Source organism: Podarcis cretensis (genome assembly GCF_951804945.1).
Source record: "Podarcis cretensis genome assembly, chromosome: 5".
In the NCBI taxonomy this organism is placed as follows: domain Eukaryota; kingdom Metazoa; phylum Chordata; class Lepidosauria; order Squamata; family Lacertidae; genus Podarcis; species Podarcis cretensis.
This window is the reverse complement of record NC_137174.1, coordinates 96,588,665-96,612,179: the sequence shown is the minus strand read 5'-3', so window position 1 is coordinate 96,612,179 and position 23,515 is coordinate 96,588,665. Positions and strand designations below refer to the sequence as shown.

Here is a 23,515-nt window from a genome sequence, read left to right as displayed (position 1 = left end):
AGCCAGGAGAACATGAGAACAGGCCTTTGAGCATAAGTTGGTGTCCTTCATAGAGATATTTTCTGTACACACACACACACACACACACAGAGAGAGAGAGAGAGAGAGAGAGAGAGACTTGAGGACCCCTGAGAAATGACACTCATTCAATCATTCCTACGGTTTTGATATATTTTTCAACATGTAAAACAGATAATAAATAATAATAACAAAAACAAAAACCATCCAACGTTTTCTCCTGGCATCAAAAAGTGTATAATGAAGGTACTAGCAGGACCTTCCTGGGGAGATCATTGCATATATACATTTTTATTCCTTGAACTTTATTATTATTTATGATAAATATTATTTTGCTCCATAAAATGTATTCTTTTTTTTAAAATGATATTTATTAAAGTTTCCAATTAAAGCATATAAACACAAACAACAACAATAAAGACATACACAATACCGAAAACATGTATAATTTCACATCTTATTTTCATAAACCTAATTTCCTCGACCTCCTCACACCTCCCCCTTCTGTATCTGGTCGGCGCCAGCGATTAATGGCGGACTTCTCCCGGAGCTCCGAGAGAAGTCTGCTCCGCGGGTTCGGGTCCTGCCGCTACGGCGAAGCGGGGACCCTTAGAAATCACAGGCAGTGAAGCCTGTGAACAAGGAGGCTCGGTGGGTGCCATTGGGTTCTCCCCATAAAATGTATTCTAAATGTTGTACACCACCCTGGGATCTTTTGTTAAAGGGTGGTATGTAAATTGAATAAATAATAAATAATAAAAATAATAACTTATGGTACACATATTTCCAAAGTCCATCTTACAGTAAACTTCCCTGGATACTTGTTGCAATTCATATTAAACACACCTCCTCTTATCTGAGTGACACACATAAGAATCATTATAGTGTTTAGCTTTGGAATTACATTCCGAGGCTAATTGAATATGGTGTCAGAATGCTTACTGCTTTTTTTAAAAAAATAATAATAATAATGATGGAGCATATAAAAAGAGAGAGAAATGCTGATGTCTCTGAGGAAAGCAAAAAGTCCTTAGAGAAAGAGGTTTGAACCTAAGAAGGCATCCTAGAAAGAAACAAGGATAAAGGCAAAGAAAGATGGAGATACAGGCATTTTTTATTGTTCTGCTGGTGGTTCTTCTGATTCTTCGCTTCCTGAAACAACTCTGGTCAAACAGGCACTATCCTCCTGGACCTCTCCAGCTTCCTCTCATTGGAGGCATGTGGCGGATTGGAGTGAAGCCTCGTGATGATACTTTGATTAAGGTACTTATTCCTTCATCATAACTGAATCTAATGTCAACAATTGATTAATCGGTTTTCCCCAACAGTTATTTAAGCTTAAACAGTAGCAGTGGTTTAAATGTTAAATGCAATGGCCCCAATTAAAAACAGAATTGAATGCAACAAATCCCCTACATTTATAAATTAGGGAATTAAACTTAGAACTGTATTTAATTAAAAATCACCCAAGGCTCCATTGCCAAAGAAATTTAATTCATGTTCAGATCACCTAGAATTTTTATAAACTGTTCTCAGATGTAACAAGAGCAAGAAAAAGCAACTAAGAATTTTTTTAAAAAATACAAAATAAGATAAACAATTCAGATATTATTTTTGAAATTATTCAGTGATTTTGTTGCTTGGAATTAGTCCATTCCAGGCACTGCCCCTGTGTATTATGTAAGGGTATTATTATTAATACTTAAAAGCATAAAACGATATAAAAGCTGAAAATGTGCACTCAGAAATTAGCGATCAAAAAGATAACTTGTTCTACACCATTGCATTGAGGAAGCACATAACATGCATTTTTTATAAGCAACCAGAGATTTAACATGGAGAAGTATTTACCTTTATTCTTCCCAATTTTCTAAAGGCATTACTTCTAGTGTACATGAGCACCCTATCTGAAGCCCCACAGCAGGAACCACACACACACAAGACACAAGAAAATGCATTAAAAATGGACTGAGCACATAGGTCCTCAACATGAGTCCAGAGCAGTGCTTCATCCAATACAAACTGGCATATGCTATTCAAGTTGTTTAGGCTTTAAAAGTCTTCATTTTGTTCACTCAAATTAGAAACTCTTTATAAATTTTAATTAAAGAGTTCTGGAATATTATTTATGATGAGATGAAAAAAAAAATCTTTAAAGTAACATTCCTAAAGAAACCAGAAGCTTTTCTGTTCGGAATCTTGGGCAGAGATATTCCGAAAAATACAAGAGAAATCTTTCTATATGCAACAGCTGCCACTCGTCTATTAATAGCATCTAATTGGAAGAGGGGGAAAGATAGCAACATTAATGGAATGGCAAAATAAATTATTAGACTATGTGGAAATGGCTCAGTTAACAAATAGGTTAAGAAGTAACACAAAGCAATCATTTTTTCAAAAGTGGGAAATGTTTAAGAGATACGTACAGAAAAAATAAAATAACAGTGACATACTATCTATGGCAGTGTTTGAATGACCCTTGTGTAAGTAAAATATTAAGAAACAAAGAAAAATTGGTATGATATGTTGTAAGAAAGTATTCGAAGGTACGTTAAAAGTAAGGCAATATTTATAAGTGCATTCAAAATCGTAAATGTCAACTATACCGGGAAATGATGGGAAGTCCACAATTATTTTATCATTTTATTTTACTTTGATATATGTTATTTTTATTTTATGTAATATTATTTGACCTTAGCTTAGTGAAAATCTAAGTGGAATTTGAAGTTTAAATCAACATCTTATAGTAATTCAAATTTAATTTTTTTTCTCTTTGTATGCATGTGTATGTGTATTTGTGAAGTTAAATTTGTAATGATATTAATGAATTTCAATAAAGTGAAGAGAGAGAAAAAAAGAAACTATAAAAATGCAGTTCAAAGACTAATATAGCCCTTTCATCTTAACGGATCTCTGCAGTAAATACTAATCTCCAAGTACTGCTCCCACAAAGAGGGCAGCACCAACTGCAGCTGTGAAACGAATGGCACTGAGACAGGGAGTCCACAAGGTGATTCTGCTACCACCTACGAGTCGACACATGCCATATCGAAACTGCAACCTTTTGGCATGTGTATTTTCCTGATTCCACATAATGACCCATGCCCCAATTCTGTGGTTTTGTGCTTTGCAGTATTTATCATAATCTTGTATTTTTAGTTTTACATTACTTTTAACCAGTGCTATTTTTCTAGAAAAAGAGGTGCCAGAATTCACTATGAAAGCTGTGCTTGTTCTCTTAGAAGGGCAGTGGGACCCACCTAAGAGCTTCCAGAACCCACCTGAGAAGTGCTGGAACTGTGTTCTGCTGAGTTCTGGCTGAAAAAAACCCTGGTTTTAATATTATTATGGGTGTTGCATACAGCTGCTGGTTGAAGAAGGCATATCTCTAAAACACATTTTGCAAAACAAGAAGCTCAGCTGATTAAGCAGCCCTGGAGCTTGTCTTCCTTCTCTTCTATTTTATGTTGCAGCTGCATGTCCTAAAATGATGTGTACTTTCCCCATTGCAACTGATTAATGGGCATCAAGTTCTCTTGGCAGTGAAGATGGAGCTCACAATCCCTTTTTTTCCCGGAATGCCAGAGGGGAACTTGCAGATTGAGAAGACAACAGAAAACAGGAGACAAACAGAACAGGCCTTTTTCAAGGGCTCTTCCACACTCTTTGTTAGTCCACATTTGCTTTATGTATTTGTTTACTGAATACATTTATAAGCCTCCCCCCCCCCCCCAGGCAGGGAAAACACAAGCAGCGGGGAATAAAACAAATGGGCTGGAAGGAAGGAATAAGGAAGGAAGGAAGGAAGGAAAAGCAGGTGCTGGCAAAGAACTGCACATAGCAAGAAGCTGCAGAAGTGAGGAAGGCTGAAGCCACACATTAAGTTGAAATAGCCATCTGCTTTCTTTGAACATAACATAACATTCCTCTCCTCTATTTTACCCAAATGTTAGCTGGCAAAGCAATATGGAAATATTTACACCATATGGTTAGGACATGTACCCTTTGTAGTGCTGTCTGGATTCCAAGCAGTGAAAGAAGCGCTCATTGACCACTCTGAAGAATTAGATGAGCGACCAGAGACTCCTTTCTTTATCGATATAGCACAAGGAAAGGGTAAGTAGTGAAGAACAAGAATTCCATAGTAACAATTGCTCTGCACGGTGATTAGAGATTCAATTGCAGGTAGCAGTTTGTTGCTTGTTACAATTGTAATTCATTGACTGTCCTGGCTCTCAGTGCTGGAAAAAGAACTTGAATTCCTAGCTCTTTCTACCAAAGGCTTTAATGCCTACATCAGATTAGTACATTGCCAAGACACAGATCACAAGATGTAGCAAGTACATAAGAGGTATAGGAACATGGATAAATATAGTACCAGCTAAGGTGTTGATCCAAGCAGCAATACGTCTCCCACATCTTTCTTTTGAAGAATGCGATAGGTAGAGCAGATAGTGCAGTAGGTGAGCAGAGCTCAGGGCTGGGAAGCAAGTGGGTGCTTCTTTGAGCATGTTGGGCTTGCAAAGTTTGCTCACACCTGGTGTCTCTCTGCCTTTAAAGAAGGAGGCAGTTGTTGGCGAGCGGCCCATCAGAATCATCACATGATGTAAACAATATGCTGCTATCACACAGCTGGTGAGTACACAAATCCCAGCAGCAGTGTTGGTGCCAGCTTGGCATCCAATTCACTCTCAGTCCCTTCATCAGAATGAGAAGGCTGCTCACTGGCAATTCTATTTTGCAGTGTGGTTTTTATCCTCTAGCCAGGTCAGTTTCATAGTCTTTTATTGTCTTTTAACCCTCTGGCTCTGAATTCTATGTATTTGTTTGGTTTTTTTTGTAGTTATAATATTACTGTATTTACTGCATTGCACCAGGTACAAGTTTTTGAGCACGTGTGGGAGGATTATAGAGAACAATGAGCCTTAGGGTGATAAAAAAGACCCAATGAAATTGGCAGATACTACTAACTTAGGCTCATTAGTTTCAATGAGTCTACTGCTGAAAACTACAAATGCATAAACTTAATTCTGTCCCTCGTTTGTTGTGGCATAGTTGCCCTAGACAGCAAGTTTACATCTGATCTCATGATAAAGAACTACAAAGCTTTTTTAAGACCTCTGAAAGCAGCCCTGTATTGGGAAGTTTCTAATGGTTGATGTTTTATAATGTTTTTATATTCTGCTGTGGAAACCTAGTGAGATGGGTGGTATGCAGATGTTGATGACGATGATAATAACTACTACTACTACTACTGGTGGGACGTGGGTGGCGCTGTGGTCTAAACCACAGAGCCTAGGGCTTGCTGATCAGAAGGTCGGCAGTTCAAATCCCGTGATGGGGTGAGCTCCTGTTACTTGATCCTAGCTCTTGCCAACCTAGCAGTTTGAAAACACGCCATTGCAAGTAGATAAATAGGTACCGCTCTGGTGGGAAGGTAAATGGCGTTTCCGTGCACTGCTCTGGTTTCACCATAAGCGGCTTAGTCATGCTGGCCACATGGCCCGGAAGCTGTACGCTGACTCCCTTGGCCAGGAAAGCGAGATGAGAGCTGCAACACCAGAGTCCGCGACTGGACCTAATGGTGTCAGGGGTCCCTTTACCTTTACTACTACTACTACTACTACTACTACTACTAGTAAGTTCAGTCTTTGTTGCAGAAATTACTAGTGTATCAGGTACCAGTTTTCCCTACAAAAGTCAAAGTTCATAGAGCTGTACATAAATCTCACATTTTGCCAATATTGTAAATTGCAGGAATGTCTGGGACCACCTAAATTCTGTTATATTATCACACAAATTGGGATAGCCAAAACCTTTGTGTAAATCAACAATGAATGTCAGTAAACAAAGTTTCTTCTTGGCTGGTAACTTAATGTTTAACTTTAATTTCGGAAAGAAATAATTTCTCATTGCTTTTCCATAGGTATTGTATTATCAAATGGTCACACCTGGAGGCAACAGAGACGGTTTGGTGTAGTTTCTATGCGGAAGCTGGGGCTGGGGAAGAAAGACATGGAGCACCAGATAGCAGAGGAGGCCCATCAGCTCATGGAGGTTTTTGCACGTTCAAAGGGTATGTGATGCTAGGTGATGGCGCTACGTATCAATACATCTTCCAGGACTGGTTTGAGGGCCAGAGCACGATGACACCTTCACCTGGTGGTATATTGCTAGTGAAACTACCACCAATTCTCAGCCCCCCCACCCCCACCCCCATGCGCACAGGGGGGAGCAGGTAGCATCGGGCCCAGCCTCATGAAGTACCAGGGTAAAACCACTTCCACTCCCACTAAGGATGCTGAGGCGGTTTCACCCCAACACCTCATGGGGGTTGGGGCCAATGCAGCTTCTTCCTCCCCTGCTTTTCACCATTGTGATGTATCACTATATCACAATGTTTGGCTGGTGATACATCACAATGTTGAAAAGTTGATATCACCCAGACCTAGTAGTTCGAGCCTAGCATATGTTGTCGTATGAAGAAATCTCTGTGTATGGCCTCTGTACATTCTATAATTTCAAAATATATCATATTCCAATGAATATGATATATTTTGAAATTATAGAATTGCAGAGTTGGAAGGGATCTTGGTCCAACCTCTAGCAACTAGCTGTCCCTGGGTGGACATGAACCACCAGCCTTCTGGTTAACAGTGAGACCCACTGACCCTCTGTGCTTGATCCCTAATGTGGAAACAAATTGCTGTTTCTGTTGACCACCATAAAATACCACTCTTGGTATGAACAAGAGTGGCTGAATTCACATTAGTATAACTTTATTTTGCAGGACAGCCACTTGACCCTTCCATGCCCATCACTAATTCAGTCTCCAACGTGATATGTGCTGTGGCTTTTGGGCACCGGTTTCCTCTTGAAGATGAAAGGTTCCAGAAGTTGATGAAAGCCATTGAAATTTTCCTAAAATTTCTAGGTAGCATTTTACATGTTGTGAGTAGACATTTTCATTCCTACTGGGGTCTTAAGTCCCCCAATCAGCATTCTGCAATCCATTACGATAGAGGTTAGAGTGTTGAAGAAGTAAAATCAGAATTTAATTTAATCTGATGTAAGGTCCACTTACTGTCTAAGAGCCTAATCAGTTTCTCAAGATCAACAGAAATATAGTGTCCAGATCAAGGGAAGTAACAGTACCACTCTATTTTGCCTTGGTCAGACCACACCTGGAATACTGTGTCCAATTCTGGGCACTAACTGATCTTTAAGGAGAAAACGAGGGAAAAGGAAAAGCTCCCTTCTTAAAGGTTTGATTTTTTTTTAAAAAGGGGAGTCATGGGTATTACTTAACTGGGGGCAGTGGCGTAGCGTGGGGGGCGCAGGGGGGGCCGGCCGCACCGGGCGCAACATCTGGGGGTTAGGGTTAGGGGGCACAAATCCACGGGTTAGGGGGCGCAAATTACTTGCCTTGCCCCGGGTGCTGGCAAGTAATTTGCGCCCCCTAACCTGTGGATTTGCGCCCCCTAACCCGTGGATTTGCCCTAACCCCAGATGTTGCGCCCGGTGCGGCCGGCCCCCCCTGCACCCCCCACGCTACGCCACTGCACTGACTGGGGGACTGGGGAATTCAATACATAAACAAATTCTCCCCATCTCTATTTTCCACCCACACCCATCTCCTGTAAAAAGGCCAGTCTCTTGTTCCATTAGGAGTCCTGGGATTGTGCCCAGTTTTGGAATGAAGCCTGTCAGCTGGAAAAATCTTTTATTTCACATTTTCAGCCAGGGATAATTCCCAGTATCCAGTCATTGTGGGATTCAGGAGAAGTTGCAGACACCTTCTTTCTTCTCAATGAGACTCAAACTAATAAACTACCCCTGAAGAATACGTAATCTACGGTCAATCAGTTTTTTAAAGTGCTAATCCAAAGCACGAACCATGTGACAAATTTTTCTCTATCTTCCCTTTAGCTTTATGAAATGTTCCCATGGCTTATGAAACGTGTCCCAGGGCCCCACAAGAAGGCCTTGTCCTGCCTGGAGATGGTGCGTTCATTTGCAAAGGAGGAGATAGAGAAGCATAAGGAGAATATGTCTCTGCATGAGCCACAGGATTTCATAGATTTCTATCTACTTCAGATGGAGAAAGTAAGTATCTGTTTTGCAACTGAATACTGCTCATCCCAGGAGTCATTATATTCCTTGTTATAAGTGAATGCTAATCTTTTCCAAGGACACCAATATTTTTTCCCAAATCTCAGCTGAAAATCACATTGAGGTTCTCCCCCACAATTTCCCCCATAGTAATCTTAGTTGATGAATTGGTTGTACATCTGTGAAATGTGGGCATCCATGAAAATGCTGATAGTTTAATATCCCCAAATCTAAGTGTGAATGAAAGGCTTATGTTTGTTTAGAGTCTTGCCTATGGAGCATTGCCTGTAACTAAATTATTTTGGATTAGTATTAATCTCACATTCAAACACAGACTGAGACAATAAAAAAAACTTTACTGGTTCCATAATTTCATTTTTAACTCACTATTTCTCAGAAGAGGATATATTTGTACTGTGGTAATCATTTACTTCTAAACCACTGGTTCTTTCCCAGTTGAGGGAACAAAACCATAAATAAAAACACAACCAAGATTGATATGCAAGTGTCTGATAGCGACCCAGTTTATTGGCAACAAAGTATTGCGATCGCGATAGTTCCTCCAAACCATTTATCCAGCGAACCAGAAGTTAGGAGAACTTCCCCGAAGGCACATTTTAACAAGGCTTTTACAGGGTTTTCACATATAATCATACATCATAATGCATCATTATCTCATAGAATGCATACATCAAGAGAGGTCAAAGGTCAAGGGGCAAAAAGTGCCCTCCCTGCTTTGTTATCTTCTTCACTTCATTTATCTTGGGCACCCCCAGACTCTGAACCCTCAAAATCACACTTCACTTATCATCTGTCTTCCTTGACAACCAGACCTCCAAATTAAACCATTCATTGATACATAACCTCTATATAGAAAATAAATGCATTTTCTATAAGAAATATAATTCTACTGAATGGCTAAAGTGGTTTTTAAACCCCCCCCCCCGATTATAGCCTATCCTATGACTAATCAGTACATAGTTCTTACTCATGCTATCCTTTCTGGACAGTATACAATTTCCCCATTCTGCCCTGTGGCCCCAACCTGTGTTTCAGAGCACAAACTGAAATGTTAAAATCTGAAAACCAGAGAGAAAAAATAGTGAGCACAAGCCATTTCTTTATAGACAATGTTAACTGTAAGATTCTATGGCTCAGTGGTTCCTAAAGTGGGTGGCACTGCCTCCTGGGAGGGAGGGCTGGAGGTGTAAATGACTATTAGACTTTGAAAAGTTAGTATCACTTGATCAAGTTAATCAGTTTTGCTTAATTAATTAAACTGAATAGTTTTAACTGGATTTTGAATAAATGTGCAATTAATTGTAACTTATTTTTATTAGGGTAGAGGACACTGGGAATGAGTTGATGGAATCAAGGGGGCAGCAGTTGGACAAAGTTTTGAGAATCACTGCTGTAGCTCATAAGCATATCTTCACCACTCAAATGTTGCCTGTGATGCCTGAATAGTATGAATGGCCAACTCACCAAGTAGATTGTGGCAGGTGTCTTAATGCACATTACAATGCAAGGCAGGAATAATAATAATAATAAAATCACTCCTCATTTTCATCAACAGCACCAAACAAATCCTAAACAAAATATTCCTAAACATAACTTCAAACCTCTGCCTCATCTATATTCATACATATTCTTTCCTTCTTTCAACAATCCTTATTATGGTGATGAAAGAATGGTTAAGTATGTTTAGTGATAAGTAATGCACATTTTGAATATCTGCTGCCAGAGAGATTCCATTGGCTCCTTTGCAACATGCCAGTGTTGGATTATTACCACACAGATCCGCAAATGCAGCACTGGCAGCTACTGTTGTGTACACATGTCATCTCTAGTCCTGTGAATACCCCACCTAGCCCACCACTGATGGAGAAGCGATGATGGCAGTGGTGGCAGATTCCAGAGAGATTTCCCTGAAACCTCACAAGATCTCAACTGGGCCTCCTGTTTTCATTGCCACTTTGTGGGCACTGCCATGCAACCCAGGTATTGAAGGCAGTAGTGGTGGCATTGTCCCATTTTGCAGCAGGCAGTGTAATGGGATGCCCTGCCCCACAACAAGCATGTGTGGGTGGTATGGTAATAAGTGGAGTAAAGAAGATAAAGTAAGTGCTGAAGGATAGATTGTAATGCATGTAAATGATATGTCACCTTCCCCGCTTTCTATATCAGAGCAAAAACATCCCAGAGTCCACCTATGATGAAGAAAACTTGATTCAGTGTATTTCTGAGCTCTTTGTAGCAGGATCGGACACAACCACAGTTTCTCTGAAATGGGCGCTTCTTCTCCTGGCAAGTCATCCAGATATCCAAGGTGAGAGAGAGAGAGACCAGTGCAATGGGAGCGAGGGCTTCTCCTGATCACTAAGGTGGACTGTAATTCTTTACAGTTTTCATACGCATCTAAGGAAATAATAATAATAATAATAATAATAATAATAATAATAATAATAATAATTATATCCCGCCCTCCCCGGCCAGAACCGGGCTCAGGGCGGCTAACATCAAAATATATAATACACAACCATATGTCAGGAGTGCTCTGATGGTGTTTCCTGCTTGGTAGTGGGTTGGACTTGATGGTCCTTGTGGTCTCTTCCAACTCTATGATTCTATGATTCTATTCTATGATTCTATGATTCTATAATACATTAAAACATAAATTCAGCAATCAACTGAAATAAAGCTTAAAATCGGATTAAAATTAAAATAAACTCAGATGGCTACCCACAAATTATAACTATAGGGTTGGGAACCTTAAGTACTCACCAGGCCCAGCTATTTGTATAAGCCAGTGAGAAGAGATAGAGAGGGCACTTATATGCAGAGTCTTGTAAAAGGAGGGGGGTCAGGTCAGACTGTGCCCTGACCAAAGGCCCTGCGGAACAGCTCTGCCTTGCAGGCCCTGCGGAAAGATGTCAAGTCCCGCAGGGCCCTGGTCTCTTGTGACAGTGCGTTCTACCAGACTGGGGCCAGGGCTGAAAAGGCCCTGGCTCTGGTCGATAGGCCCTTTCCACACTGTCCGTAGGCAAACATTAAGCAAGCAACTTTGTTATATGGTTTTAGATGCTGGTTAAAACGTTTCATTTCAGCAACCTATATGGGCACATAATTCAGTTACATAATCTTGTCTCTGAATCCTGTTGAATTAATCTCTATTAATAATTATGTCATGTTCAATGCATACATCTTAGAGATTTTATTTTTGATTCAGCAGTTTATAAAGGGCAATATTCAATGCACTTGTTCCATCAGCATAAGGACTTTTTGTTGCACAGTTAAAGTGCTTCCCCTGGGACTGGTCTGGAATATGCAGCTCGTGCAGAATGCTTTGGCCAGGTTGTTGAATGAATAACATACACCTCTGCTGAGGTAGCTGATGAGCTACCAGGCCATGTTCAAGGTCTTATTCTTAAGCTATTAAGCCGTGAACAACTTGGGACTAGGTTAACAGAATGAGATTCTGTAAGGTCACTTACACTTATTACAGAATGCAATCAAGTGGTGTCCCAAAAATGAGCATTTCTATTCTTGTTCCTGGGTTGTGGAATGCTCTTCCCTCTGCCATATGTGAATCATATGTGTGGTTTTGTTCTGTTTCTGTATTTCACATAACGTACACTGCTAAAAGATGTTTATATTTTTTTTATAATAATTTTTATTCGTTTTTCAAACAGATAACAAAAGCAACACAAAACAACACAATTTCCAACTCATCGTTTCATACCCTTCTTTCTTTTGACTTCCCCATACCTCCCCATCCCTGCATCCTTGTTTAATGGTTCTTTAGCAACCCTTAGGTCCATTATCTTAATTCCCTTTCATAAAAGTTCCTTTAGTTTTTTTTTTTTGATTACTGCTGCAATTTCTTTACCTCTTACCCCCTGACATCTTAACATTCATCAATTTTACAATTGTTCTTAAGATATATTTTAAATTTCTTCCAGTCCTCTTCCACTGTCTCTTTCCCCTGGTCACGGATTCTGCCCGTCATCTCGGCCAGTCCCATAAAGTCAATCACCTTTGTTTGCCATTCTTCCAGAGTAGGTAGTTCTTGCGTCTTCCAATACTTTGCCAGTAGAATTCTTGCTGCTGTTGTGGCGTAAATAAAAAAAATCCTATCCTTCCTTAACACCACTTGGCCAACCATGCCCAAAAGGAAAGCCTCTGGTTTCTTAGGAAAAGTCCACTTAAGGACCTTCTTAATTTCATTATAGATCATTTCCCAGAAAGCTTTAACCTTTGGGCAGGTCCACCAAAGATGGTAGAAGGTGCCTTCAGTCTCATTACATTTCCAACACTTATTATTAGGCAAATGGTAAATTTTTGCAAGCTTGACTGGGGTCATGTACCACCGATAGATCATTTTCATAATATTTTCTTTTAAAGCATTACATGCAGTAAATTTGATACCGGTGGTCCATAACTGTTCCCAGTCAGCAAACATAATATCATGACCAATATCTTGTGCCCATTTAATCATAGCTGATTTCACCGTTTCATCCTGTGTATTCCATTTCAACAGCAAGTTGTACATTTTTGATAAGTTCTTAGTATTGGATTCCAACAGTTCTGTTTCTAATTTTGACTTCTCTTTCTGAAATCCTATTTTCCTGTCCTGTTTAAATGTTTCATTTATCTGATGGTAATGCAACCAATCTCGAACCTTAGGCTTTAATTTCTCATAACTCTGCAGTTTCACCCTTTCACCATCATATTCTAAAATCTCATAATATTTTGGCCATTTAGAGTCCATATTAAGCTTTTTAACTTCCCTAGCTTCCATTGGTGACACCCACCTGGGGGTTTTACTTTCCAGCAGATCTTTATATCTAATCCAAACATTATACAATGCTTTCCTTACAATATGGTTTTTAAAACTTTTATACACCTTTACCTTGTCATACCATAAGTATGCATGCCAACCAAAGTTATTGTCATACCCTTCCAGGTCCAAAATGTCAGTGTTCTCAAGAAGTAGCCAGTGTTTTAACCAGCAGAAAGCTGCCGATTCATAATAGAGTCTTAAGTCCGGCAGGGCAAACCCCCCTCTATCCTTTGCATCAGTTAAAATCTTAAATTTAATTCTGGGCTTTTTGCCCTGCCAGACAAATTTTGATATGTCTTTCTGCCACTTCTTGAAGCAATCCATCTTGTCCAAAATCTGCAGCGTCTGGAATAAAAACAGCATTCTAGGCAATACATTCATCTTAATGGTAGCAATTCGGCCTAACAAGGAAAGTTTCAACCTTGACCATATTTCCAGATCTTTCTTTACCTCTGCCCAAGTTTTTTCATAATTATCCTTAAATAAATTCACATTCTTGGATGTTAAGTTTAACCCCAGGTATTTTACCCTTTTTGTTATTTCCAAACCTGTTTCATTCTGAAAACTCTCTCTTTCTTCCATTGTTAAGTTTTTTTCCAACACTTTCGTTTTTTGTTTGTTCAATTTAAAACCTGCTACTCGACCAAATATTTCAATTAGTTCTAATACTCTTTTAGTACTAGTGTCTGGCTGTTGCAAGGTCAATACTAGATCATCTGCAAATGCTCTTAACTTGTAATGTCTAACTCCGACCTGAACTCCTTGCTATCATATGTGTGGTTTTGTTCTGTTTCTGTATTTCACATAACGTACACTGCTAAAAGATGTTTAAATTATTAAGCATTTTAGAAATACATTTTAAATAAATACATACATGCAAGCAAGGCCTCCTTAAAACCAATGTTCATGCTGTGTACAGTGGTACCTCTGGTTATGTACTTAATTCGTTCCGGAGGTCCGTTCTTAACCTGAAGCACCACTTTAGCTAATGGGGCCTCCTGCTACCACTGCACCACCACTGCACAATTTCTGATCTCATCCTGAAGCAAAGTTCTTAACCTGAGGTAATATTTCTGGGTTAGCGGAGTCTGTAACCTGAAGTGTATGTAACCTGAAGCGTATGTAACCCGAGCTACCACTGTACAAGGATTTCAAGGGAAGAGCATGGGACATTGGTGACAGGTCTCCTCTCCTTTCCTCAGACCTGCTCCTTGCTCCTTTGTTTCTGCCCCATGTTTACACACATACATTACTGCTTTCCAATTTTATACCATTTTATTCCATGAGGAGGGATTTGAATGAGGAGAGAGAGGAAAGGAGTAGAAAAAGGAGTAGGGAAGGCAATTTGAAGCTTGGCAAGCAGCATGGTCAAAGGAAGGAAGGAAGAGAAAGATGCATAAAGAGGTTAATTGCTTTTCCCAGGGGTGTAGTGGTCAATCCAAAAGTCCAGGCTCTCTTCATGACAACCCCCAAGCCATGCCCCTTCTACAACCCTGCAACAAATATGAAATATTGATCAATGCACAGATTATGACTTCAATAAGAAGCCACCATTTTTCTTCTCGCCCACCCTGTCTATCCTTGGTGCTGCTTTGCATAACACCCAGCCTGGAAGAGTTCTGGTGGACTCCCTCCCAACATTTTATTTGGGACTCTAGAATATTTTAAAATATTAATGTCAATTTAACACGTAGCCAGTATAACCCACTTTTTCATCTTCTTAGATGAGTGGGTGATTTTCTCTTTGAGAAATTCATCATTATTCGGCATGCAGAGGGCTGGCCAAGAGGTCCCACATCACCATTGCCCCTGTTGTGAAATAATTGCCTGAGCCTCATCTCTGCATCTTCATGCTCCACTGCATGACTGAGATCATGCGAGGAAAGGAGATTTAGTGAAACAAAGTAGGAAATATTGTGGGGTGGAGGATATGTTTGTTTGTTTTTAAGTGTAAAACAGACATCCTTGGATCATAGCCCTTCAGCCAGCTCTAGTAACTGGAAACAGCTGAGAGGAGATTCACTTTCCCCCTTTTCACCCCTGGGATCTAGAGTGGGGAAGAACCATGTACATTGACATGAGCTCCTTGGAGGAAAAGGTGGGCTATAAATGTAAGAAACAGGGACTCATTCACAAAATCTATGCAATAAATTTGTGGGAAATAAATGTCCATCTTTAAAAAAATGCAATATTCAAAATAAATCTTATGTTTCCATCATTCTCTTCAGATAAAGTCCACAAGGAGATAGAAGATGTCATAGGTTCTGCTCACTCAATCAGCTATCAAGATAAGAAGAAACTGCCCTACACCAATGCTGTGATTCATGAAATGCAGCGCTTTAAATATGCCTTTCTTTTTGGGGTTAACAGGCAATGCACAAAGGATGTGAAGATTCATGGTTTTCTCATTCCCAAGGTACAGAAGATTGAGATGACTCCACTTACGTATCCCAAGAGCAAAGAGCAGCAGAAGGTTGCATACTGAGAGATGCAGGCAGCCATGCAGAAACTTTCTGTGTAGTCTAAAACTTGAAGGGCAAGAAAGAGAAGGAGCTCCACCTGCAGACATCGGGCATGTGGGGCAGGGAAGGAACATGCAGTGGCCAGAAGTCTCAGCCTGGCTGTGAGCTTTCCTTTTAAAAGGGGGGGGCACCCTGTGTTCCTGTCTGTACAGAAATAATTTTAGGGGGGAAGGTGGAGTGAATATGGCTACTGGTAAATGTGTACACACACACACACACACACACACACACACACACACACACAAAGCCCCAAGCTTGGATTCAGTCTGAACTCCGAAAAATTCATTTTGGGATTTGTTGTTGTTGTTTAGTCGTTTAGTCATGTGTGACTCTTAGTGACCCCATGGACCAGAGCACGCCAGGCACTCCTGTTTTCCACTGCCTCCTGCAGTTTCGTCAAATTCATGTTGGTAGCTTCTATAACACTGTCCAACCATCTCGTCCTCTGTCGTCCCCTTCTCCTTGTGCCCTCCATCTTTCCCAGCATCAGGGTCTTTTCCAAGAAGTCTTCTCTTCTCATGAGGTGGCCAAAGTATTGGAGCCTCAGCTTCAGGATCTGTCCCTCCAGTGAGCACTGAGGACTGGTTTCCTTAAGAATGGATAGGTTTGATCTTTTTGCAGTCCACTGAGTCTCCTCCAGCACCAGAATTCAAAAGTATCCATTCTCCGGCGATCAGCCTTCTTTATGGTCCAGCTCTCACTTCCATACATCACTACTGGGAAAACCATAGCTTTAACTATATGGACCTTTGTTGGCAAGGTGATGTCTCTGGTTTTTAAGATGCTGTCTATGTTTGTCATTGCTTTTCTCCCAGGAAGCAGGCATCTTTTAATTTTGTGACTCCTGTCACCATCTGCAGTAATCATGGAGCCCAAGAAATGTATTTATCTGAGTGCATTCTGATTCAATTGTTTCTTCTTTGCAGGGGACTGGTATTTTTCCTGATCTGCGCTCTGTTCTTCTTGATCCGACACAATGGGATACACCTGCAGAGTTCAACCCAAATCATTTTTTGGACAAAAATGGACAATTTGTGTACAGAGAAGAATATCTGCCATTTGGTGCAGGTAAATGCAGAAGTTCAAGCTATGTTGTGAATTGTAGCTGTGCTTGTTCAGCACTTCCAGGAAATGATATCAACAGCAGCAAGGGGCTAGAGGAGAAGTAGTGTACTTCTGGGAGGAGTGGCTCTGATGGTCGGCAGGATGGGGGAAGGCAATGAAAAGTTTAGGGGATATCTTGGGTAGGCAGATATTCACCTATGGGGCCTCCATCACTGACAGTCTGGACCTCTGCAAACTTGCTACTCCCTTGCCCTGTCGCTGAGAGAGGCAACACTGCCAGGGACAGGATGCTGCTGCTCCCTGTCATGTTTCAATTTTTAAAGAACAAATGAATATTTTTGTCCCCTATGTGTCAGAATCTGGGCATTTTGTAAGGTGAGGTAAGCCTGGCAAGACAACTTACTCTATACTCGTATTCACGTCATGCTTTGATTAGACTTAACCAGCCTCATATAACCAACATGCTTATCCCACACTTATGTCCTATTGTATTTGTAGATAGTGTTGCACACCACCTTTATTTTATGAGTGGGTGGTATAGATTTTTTTTTTAAAATAAAATTTTAGAAAGTTTAGACAGCATTCCTATGTGCACTTCTCAGAGAACTCCTGAAATAATGGGGATTTACTTCTGGGTCAATATACATTGGATCTAATTGTTAGTGTTGGATTTCATAGTATAATCTGTTAGTGTTTTCAGAACTCATAGGGTTAAAGAGTTCTGTGTGATGTCCCTCAATTCCTGTCACGTGATTCAGAAAGAGGGAGGAGTCGTTCCTCACTGTTGTGTGTCTGCTGCCTGAGAGAGACGGAGGCAGGAGGCAGCCATGAATGCTAGCAGTCCAGGAGAATCTGAGAAATGCTGAGCTGTAAATATTTTGCTGCAATAAAGAACTGTTAATTTGGACACACAGGTGCTTGGTGTGTTTGGATCTGAAGCAAGCGGCAACAGTTTTTTTTCCCGCTGTATTTTTTACTCTGCAAGGCGAAACCGGAGAGAAGAAGGTCGGCGCAGCTTGGCTAAGAAGTGTGCCGGACCGCAATAAACTGGGGCTAATTGGGGCCATAAAGCAATTAGCCAATTAAGATTTTATCACAGGTTATGGAGACTAATTACCGCTTATAAAACTGTTGCTGAAAGTCTGCCGGTATCCTTTGAAGTCAGCTTGGTCAGCTGGGAAGACGCTACCGAAGCGGAGGTCTGTGTTCTGTGTTTTTGCCTGATGCTGAGAGGCAGAGAGCTGAGAGAGCAGCTGAAAAATTGGGTGCCGGAGAGCTGACTGGTTTTACGTGAGTAGCAGCTGGGGCCCCGGGGAAGAGGAGAGAATGGCAGACAGCCAGGTCCTTGAGGACGTTCCGCTTGAAAAGCTCACTTTAAGAAGTTGGGCAACCTGGTCCAGAAGAGTAAGGGGTTGGTTTCTGGTTACTGGGCTTTGGGATGTAAGCCAGAAGGAGCCACTACCCCTAAATCCAGGTCCTGAAGGGACAGACGTTGCAGGCTTTGAGGCTGCGTTGCCTGAAGATAGCCAGCAAAGAATGCAAAGAGAGCTTGCTATGCTGAAAGCATGCGTACACGCATCGCTCTTGCCTAGTTTGGAGGGCGTAAAGTCAGCAAGGGCTGCCTGGGAGGTGCTGAGAAGTTTGTGTGAAACTTCAGCAGGAGGCCAGGGCCCTGGAGAAGTCATGAAAAGCCTAGAGATGGCTGTAGCCCCAGTCCCTGAGGTGCAAGTCGGGGGGGCTGAGAATTCCAAAGGCAAGTTTCAAAAGTTTTCCACTGTGAGTGCTGAAGTGAAACGCAGTTTCAGCGAGGGCAGGGCTGGCACAGAGTGCTCTTCCGGAAGAAGGGGGGCTAGGCCAACTGAAAGGAGCCCTGGGCAGTGTTTTTCCACTGGTGATCGTCGTCAGCCAAAGTCTGGAAAGCTGCGGAGAGCTAGACGCTTCAAGGTCGGCCACCTGGACAAAGTGAAGATAAGGCCTAAAGAGTTGCGTGGGAACGCAGAGGCCAGTCCGGTCTCCAAGGCAACGGAGGAGGCTACTTCTACGGAAGCTGCCAAGGTCCTGAGCAAGGGGGAGTTGGTTGCCGAGACAACCAGAGAGAACTGCTGCAGAAGCCCAAAGAGAGGGGGCAGCGAGACGTTTGTTGCTATGGCGATGTTTGAGAACAGCTCTGAGAGAGACAATGACTTACGCTTTGTCATCGACTCAGGAGCTAACCGCAATCTGATTCCAGAGACCCCTGCAGTCGAGATGTGGAATTGCACGGCAATTCCGGCTGGAAAAACTGTTCAGTTTGCAAATGGAGAAAAGAAAAATGTGACTAACGTTGCAAATGTCTTTCTTTCTGTTTTGCAGGAGCAGATGGAAGTTTGCATTGTGCCAGGAATGCAACACTGTATTTTATCTGTGCCTTATTTGTTGAAAAAGGGGTTTAAGGTTTGCTTTGAACACGATTTTTGTACAATCTCCAAAGGAGGGAAGCAACTGGTTAGAGTTGCAAAGGGGCAGAATGATCTCTTCATTCTTAAAACGTCTCTGGAGGGTGAGGGGAAGGTTGAGAAAGCACAAGCCCTGCGTGCTACAGTTCCCACTCATGTTTCATGTGCTTGTGCGTGGCATAAGAAGACAGCTCATTGTTCTGTTGAAGAACTACAGGTGCTACCTGAGGTTAGCAAAGGCTGTAGAATTGAGGAATGTGCAAGAGTCCTAGATTGTCAGGCTTGCAGACAGGCAAAGGTAAGAGGGTGCAGTTACCCCAGGGTGGAGAGGGTAACCACAAAACCTTTTGATCTTGTGCACATAGATCTGTTGGGTCCCATGAAGGAGCCAAGTTTGGGAGGGGCCAGGTTTCTGCTGACGCTGCAGGATGATTTTTCGCAGAACACCTGGACACATGGTCTCAAATCCAAGGAAGATGCAGCACAGCTGATTAGAAGTTGGATTGAGGAGGTGGAACTAAGGTTCTCCACGAAAGTGCAGGCAGTCACTTGTGACAGAGGTGCACGGTTTACTGGGTCTGCTTTGCAGAAGTTCTTTCACAAGAAAGGGATAAGTCACACAGTGACTTCTCCTCAACAGAGGGGGGTGGCAGAGCTAAGAAGTGAGGCTCTGGTTAAAGCTGCACAGGTGATGCTGTCAGATTCTGGGTTACCTCCAAGGTTTTGGATGGAGTCAATTAAATATGTGAGCTTCACCTGGAATCGGTCCTACAATTCAGTGGTAGGAGACACCCCGTTTTTCATGCTTCACGGGAGGAAACCGCAGGTTCACTTCCTCCGTGCGTTTGGGTCAATGGCCTCGGTGCCGGTGCCTGAAGCTTTGCGAGGGCCAGATGGACCCAAGTTCCAGAAAATGATCTTATGTGGGTATGAGCCAGCGGCTCGTGCATGGAGGTTTGCATACCCGTCAGGTGATCAGAGTAAGCTGCTGATCAGTAAACACGCTGAGTTCTATAAGCAGGATGAAAGGTCAAAGACTCCTGCCAGACGTGATGTTCTTTCAGAATGTCTTTCTGATTCAGAGCAGGAAGGTTCTGATGAGGAGGAAGGAGAGGCTGAGTCTGTTGATGACGATCAGCTCACTGACCAAAGTCAGGAGCAGGATGGGGCATCTCCACAAGTTGTAAAAAGAGAGCCCAAGAGTGAGCCTAGTTCTCCTGTGAGGGTAATGCAAAGGATTCGAAGACGCTTTAAGTCAGAGGGGGAATCCCGGGATGCAGAGGACACACCTGCTGATCACAGTGAGTCAGAGGAAGTGCCTGAGTTTGTGCCCAGACGGTCCAGTCGCACAACGAAGGGTATTCCACCTGAGAGGTATCAGGCCACAGGTGCGTGGGTAAGTTTCGCACAGTGCGAATCTGAGAGTTGTGAGGATGTTCCACAGATGCCTGACAGGGATGCCAAGAGAGGGCGCAAGGCATTGGGGAAGGGATTGATCTCACAGAGGTCTGCAAAGGTACATCCACAAATCACCTCAGGAATGGAGGGAAGAGGGGGTGTTAGTGTTTTCAGAACTCATAGGGTTAAAGAGTTCTGTGTGATGTCCCTCAATTCCTGTCACGTGATTCAGAAAGAGGGAGGAGTCGTTCCTCACTGTTGTGTGTCTGCTGCCTGAGAGAGACGGAGGCAGGAGGCAGCCATGAATGCTAGCAGTCCAGGAGAATCTGAGAAATGCTGAGCTGTAAATATTTTGCTGCAATAAAGAACTGTTAATTTGGACACACAGGTGCTTGGTGTGTTTGGATCTGAAGCAAGCGGCAACAGTTTTTTTTCCGCTGTGTTTTTTACTCTGCAAGGCGAAACCGGAGAGAAGAAGGTCGGCGCAGCTTGGCTAAGAAGTGTGCCGGACCGCAATAAACTGGGGCTAATTGGGGCCATAAAGCAATTAGCCAATTAAGATTTTATAACATAATCATTCTCATACTACACATGGAATCATTTAGTATTCTAAGACTTCTTTGATGAAACAGTTGAAAAGCAAATTAACATGGCTAATAACGGCACCTTAGAGGTAGTGAGTTTCTCCCCCTTTTTCTGAAAGAAAACAAGTGTTCTTATACTGAGGACTCAGCAACACAGCTGCAAATATAACATTTTAATTGCTTTTCAAGTGCATTATACAAATGTGAACTCTATGGTGCTGATGAGCTAATGGCAAATTCCATATATATATTAAAACATTTTAAAGCATTTTTACAGCACACACACACACACACTTGGCCTGAGTTGTGTGGTTTCTCCTCTGACTGCCAGGGGTTCTGCAAGGTCTCAGGCAGAGGCTGTGTCTCAGTCCTTGCAACTGAAGGCTCTAGGAGTTTTATAGCTGCGAAGTAATTGACACTGAAATGTAAATTATTACTCAGTTGCTGACTTTCCCATGTCTCCTCTTCAGGGGCTCGCATTTGTTTGGGAATGCAGCTGGCAAAGATCGAAATCTTCATCTTCCTGACCAGCCTGCTGAGAACATTCAGCTTCCAGCTGCCAGAAGGAGTGAAAGAACTCAATCAAGAGCCTTTACTAGGGGCTACAACACATCCCCATCCTTATAAACTCTGTGCTATTCCCCGTGGCAATGCAAACCTCTGATTTTGTTTAAAAGCACCATTTTCCTCTCAGTGTCCCTCTAGTCCTATTTTACTCAAACTTCTGTCATTGCTTAAAATAGACACTTTTTTCCTTTTAGTGTAAAACCCATCTCACAATATTCAAACCGGATGGCAGCATGTCAGTTGCTTGCACATTTATTTTTGCCGTTGCTTAATAAGAGTAGAAAAGCATAAGAGGAACTCTGCTGGACCAGGCAAGAAAGGCCCTGTCTAGTCCTCCAGATGCCTATGGGAAGCCTCCAAACAGGAAACTGAATGCAATAGCACTCTCCTCACTTACAATTTCCAGAAAGTGATATCCATAGCCACAGCGTAGGCAGAACACAGCCCTTGTGGTTTGTACCCATTGATAGCTTTACCCTCCATGAACCTATCTGATTCTCTTTCTGAGCTATCCAAGTTGATTGGAATCACTACATCTTCTGGGAGCAAATTCCATAGTTTAATGCTGCAGAAATGATGTATTGGTCCGAAGGGAAGCCACTCCCAAATTTTGTCTGCACACCTAAAATGAGATCTCTGTAACCATGACTCCTCTACCTACAGGTGTGTGATTGTAAGGCACAACCAAGTTTTATGCAAGCCAGATTTGAGGGTGGGCACTAGAGCATACATAGAATGCCCAGGGCAAACATGGTGTTTTCAATTCCATTTTCACTCAGTGCACTCTGCCTATGCTCAGAGATTTAGATAAACCTTTTTAAATGATTGTTTGGGAAGCAATTGGGTTACTTGGTTTTTTGGGGGGAGTGTTAGGGTAAAAGATCATGCTGGTTCTGCTTGAGCAAGATTTTGGGCTTCTCTACCCTGGAGTATAATATGAATTTGAATTTGTCAGTGCTGACATCCGCTGCAAAGAACTGTGATCTTGTGTCATTAACTCCAATACCAAAACACTTTCTAAGGGCTACTGACTCCTCCTTGACTGGGAAGTCAAGGAGGAGGAGGTTAAATCGGCCATGATTAAGTGGGGTCAAGACCATGGCCATACCACTGAGATGTTCCAATGGGAGAATCTTTGGCAGGTAAATTGGAAGTTTACTGCCTGCTGTTCCGTAAGAGAAAACCTGAAAAAAATGCTGTATTGCGTAAGCTTTCCAAAATGTACAGGAATTTGTTGTTGTTGTTTAGTGGTTTAGTCGTGTCCGACTCTTCGTGACCCCATGGACCAGAGCACGCCAGGCACTCCTGTCTTCCGCTGCCTCACCATAATTCAGGAATACCTCAGATATTTGTTGGAGATGTGGGAAAGCAGGTGGCACTATGTTTCATATATGGTGGACTTGCAGGAATGTTAAAGGGTTCTGGAATGATATTCATCTAGAACTAAAAAAATGTTCAATGTAAATTTCCCTAAAAAACCAGAATCATTCCTACTGGGCATCACTGGTACTGATATTCCTAAGGATACAGTGGTACCTCAGGTTACATACGCTTCAGGTTACATATGCTTCAGGATACAGACTCCGCTAACCCAGAAATATTACCTCAGGTAAAGTACTTTGCTTCAGGATGAGAACAGAAATCGTGCTCCGGCGGTGCGACAGCAGCAGGAGGCCCCATTAGCTAAAGTGGTGCTTCAGGTTAAGAACAGTTTCAGGTTAAGTACAGACCTCTGGAACAAATTAAGTACTTAACCTGAGGTACCACTGTATAAGAAAAAGTTTTTTGTATGCAACCGCTGCCGCGAGAGTGCTTATTGCGACATATTGGAAAAACGACAAAATCCCTACTAGAACTGAATTGCTTTTGAAACTGAGAGAATATGCAGAGTTAGCTTCCCTCTCTGAAAGAATTAGAGATAAGCCCAGACAGAAGTTCATACTAGAATGGGATAATTTTAAGAAATATCTG

General features: G+C 42.0%; 1 protein-coding gene across 1 annotated transcript; it reads left to right on the top strand.

Annotated features, from left to right (window-relative positions):
* The first annotated feature begins 1,020 nt into the window (after positions 1–1,020).
* Positions 1,021–21,670, top strand: LOC307217041 (cytochrome P450 2J5-like). The gene is made up of 9 exons (XM_079978054.1): positions 1,021–1,281; positions 3,972–4,134; positions 5,945–6,094; positions 6,809–6,969; positions 7,948–8,124; positions 10,318–10,459; positions 15,202–15,389; positions 16,422–16,563; positions 21,448–21,670. Exons 1-9 carry the CDS (start codon positions 1,114–1,116, stop codon positions 21,639–21,641), a joined length of 1,485 nt encoding a protein of 494 aa, XP_079834180.1. The 5' UTR covers positions 1,021–1,113; the 3' UTR covers positions 21,642–21,670.
* The last annotated feature ends 1,845 nt before the right edge of the window (positions 21,671–23,515 follow it).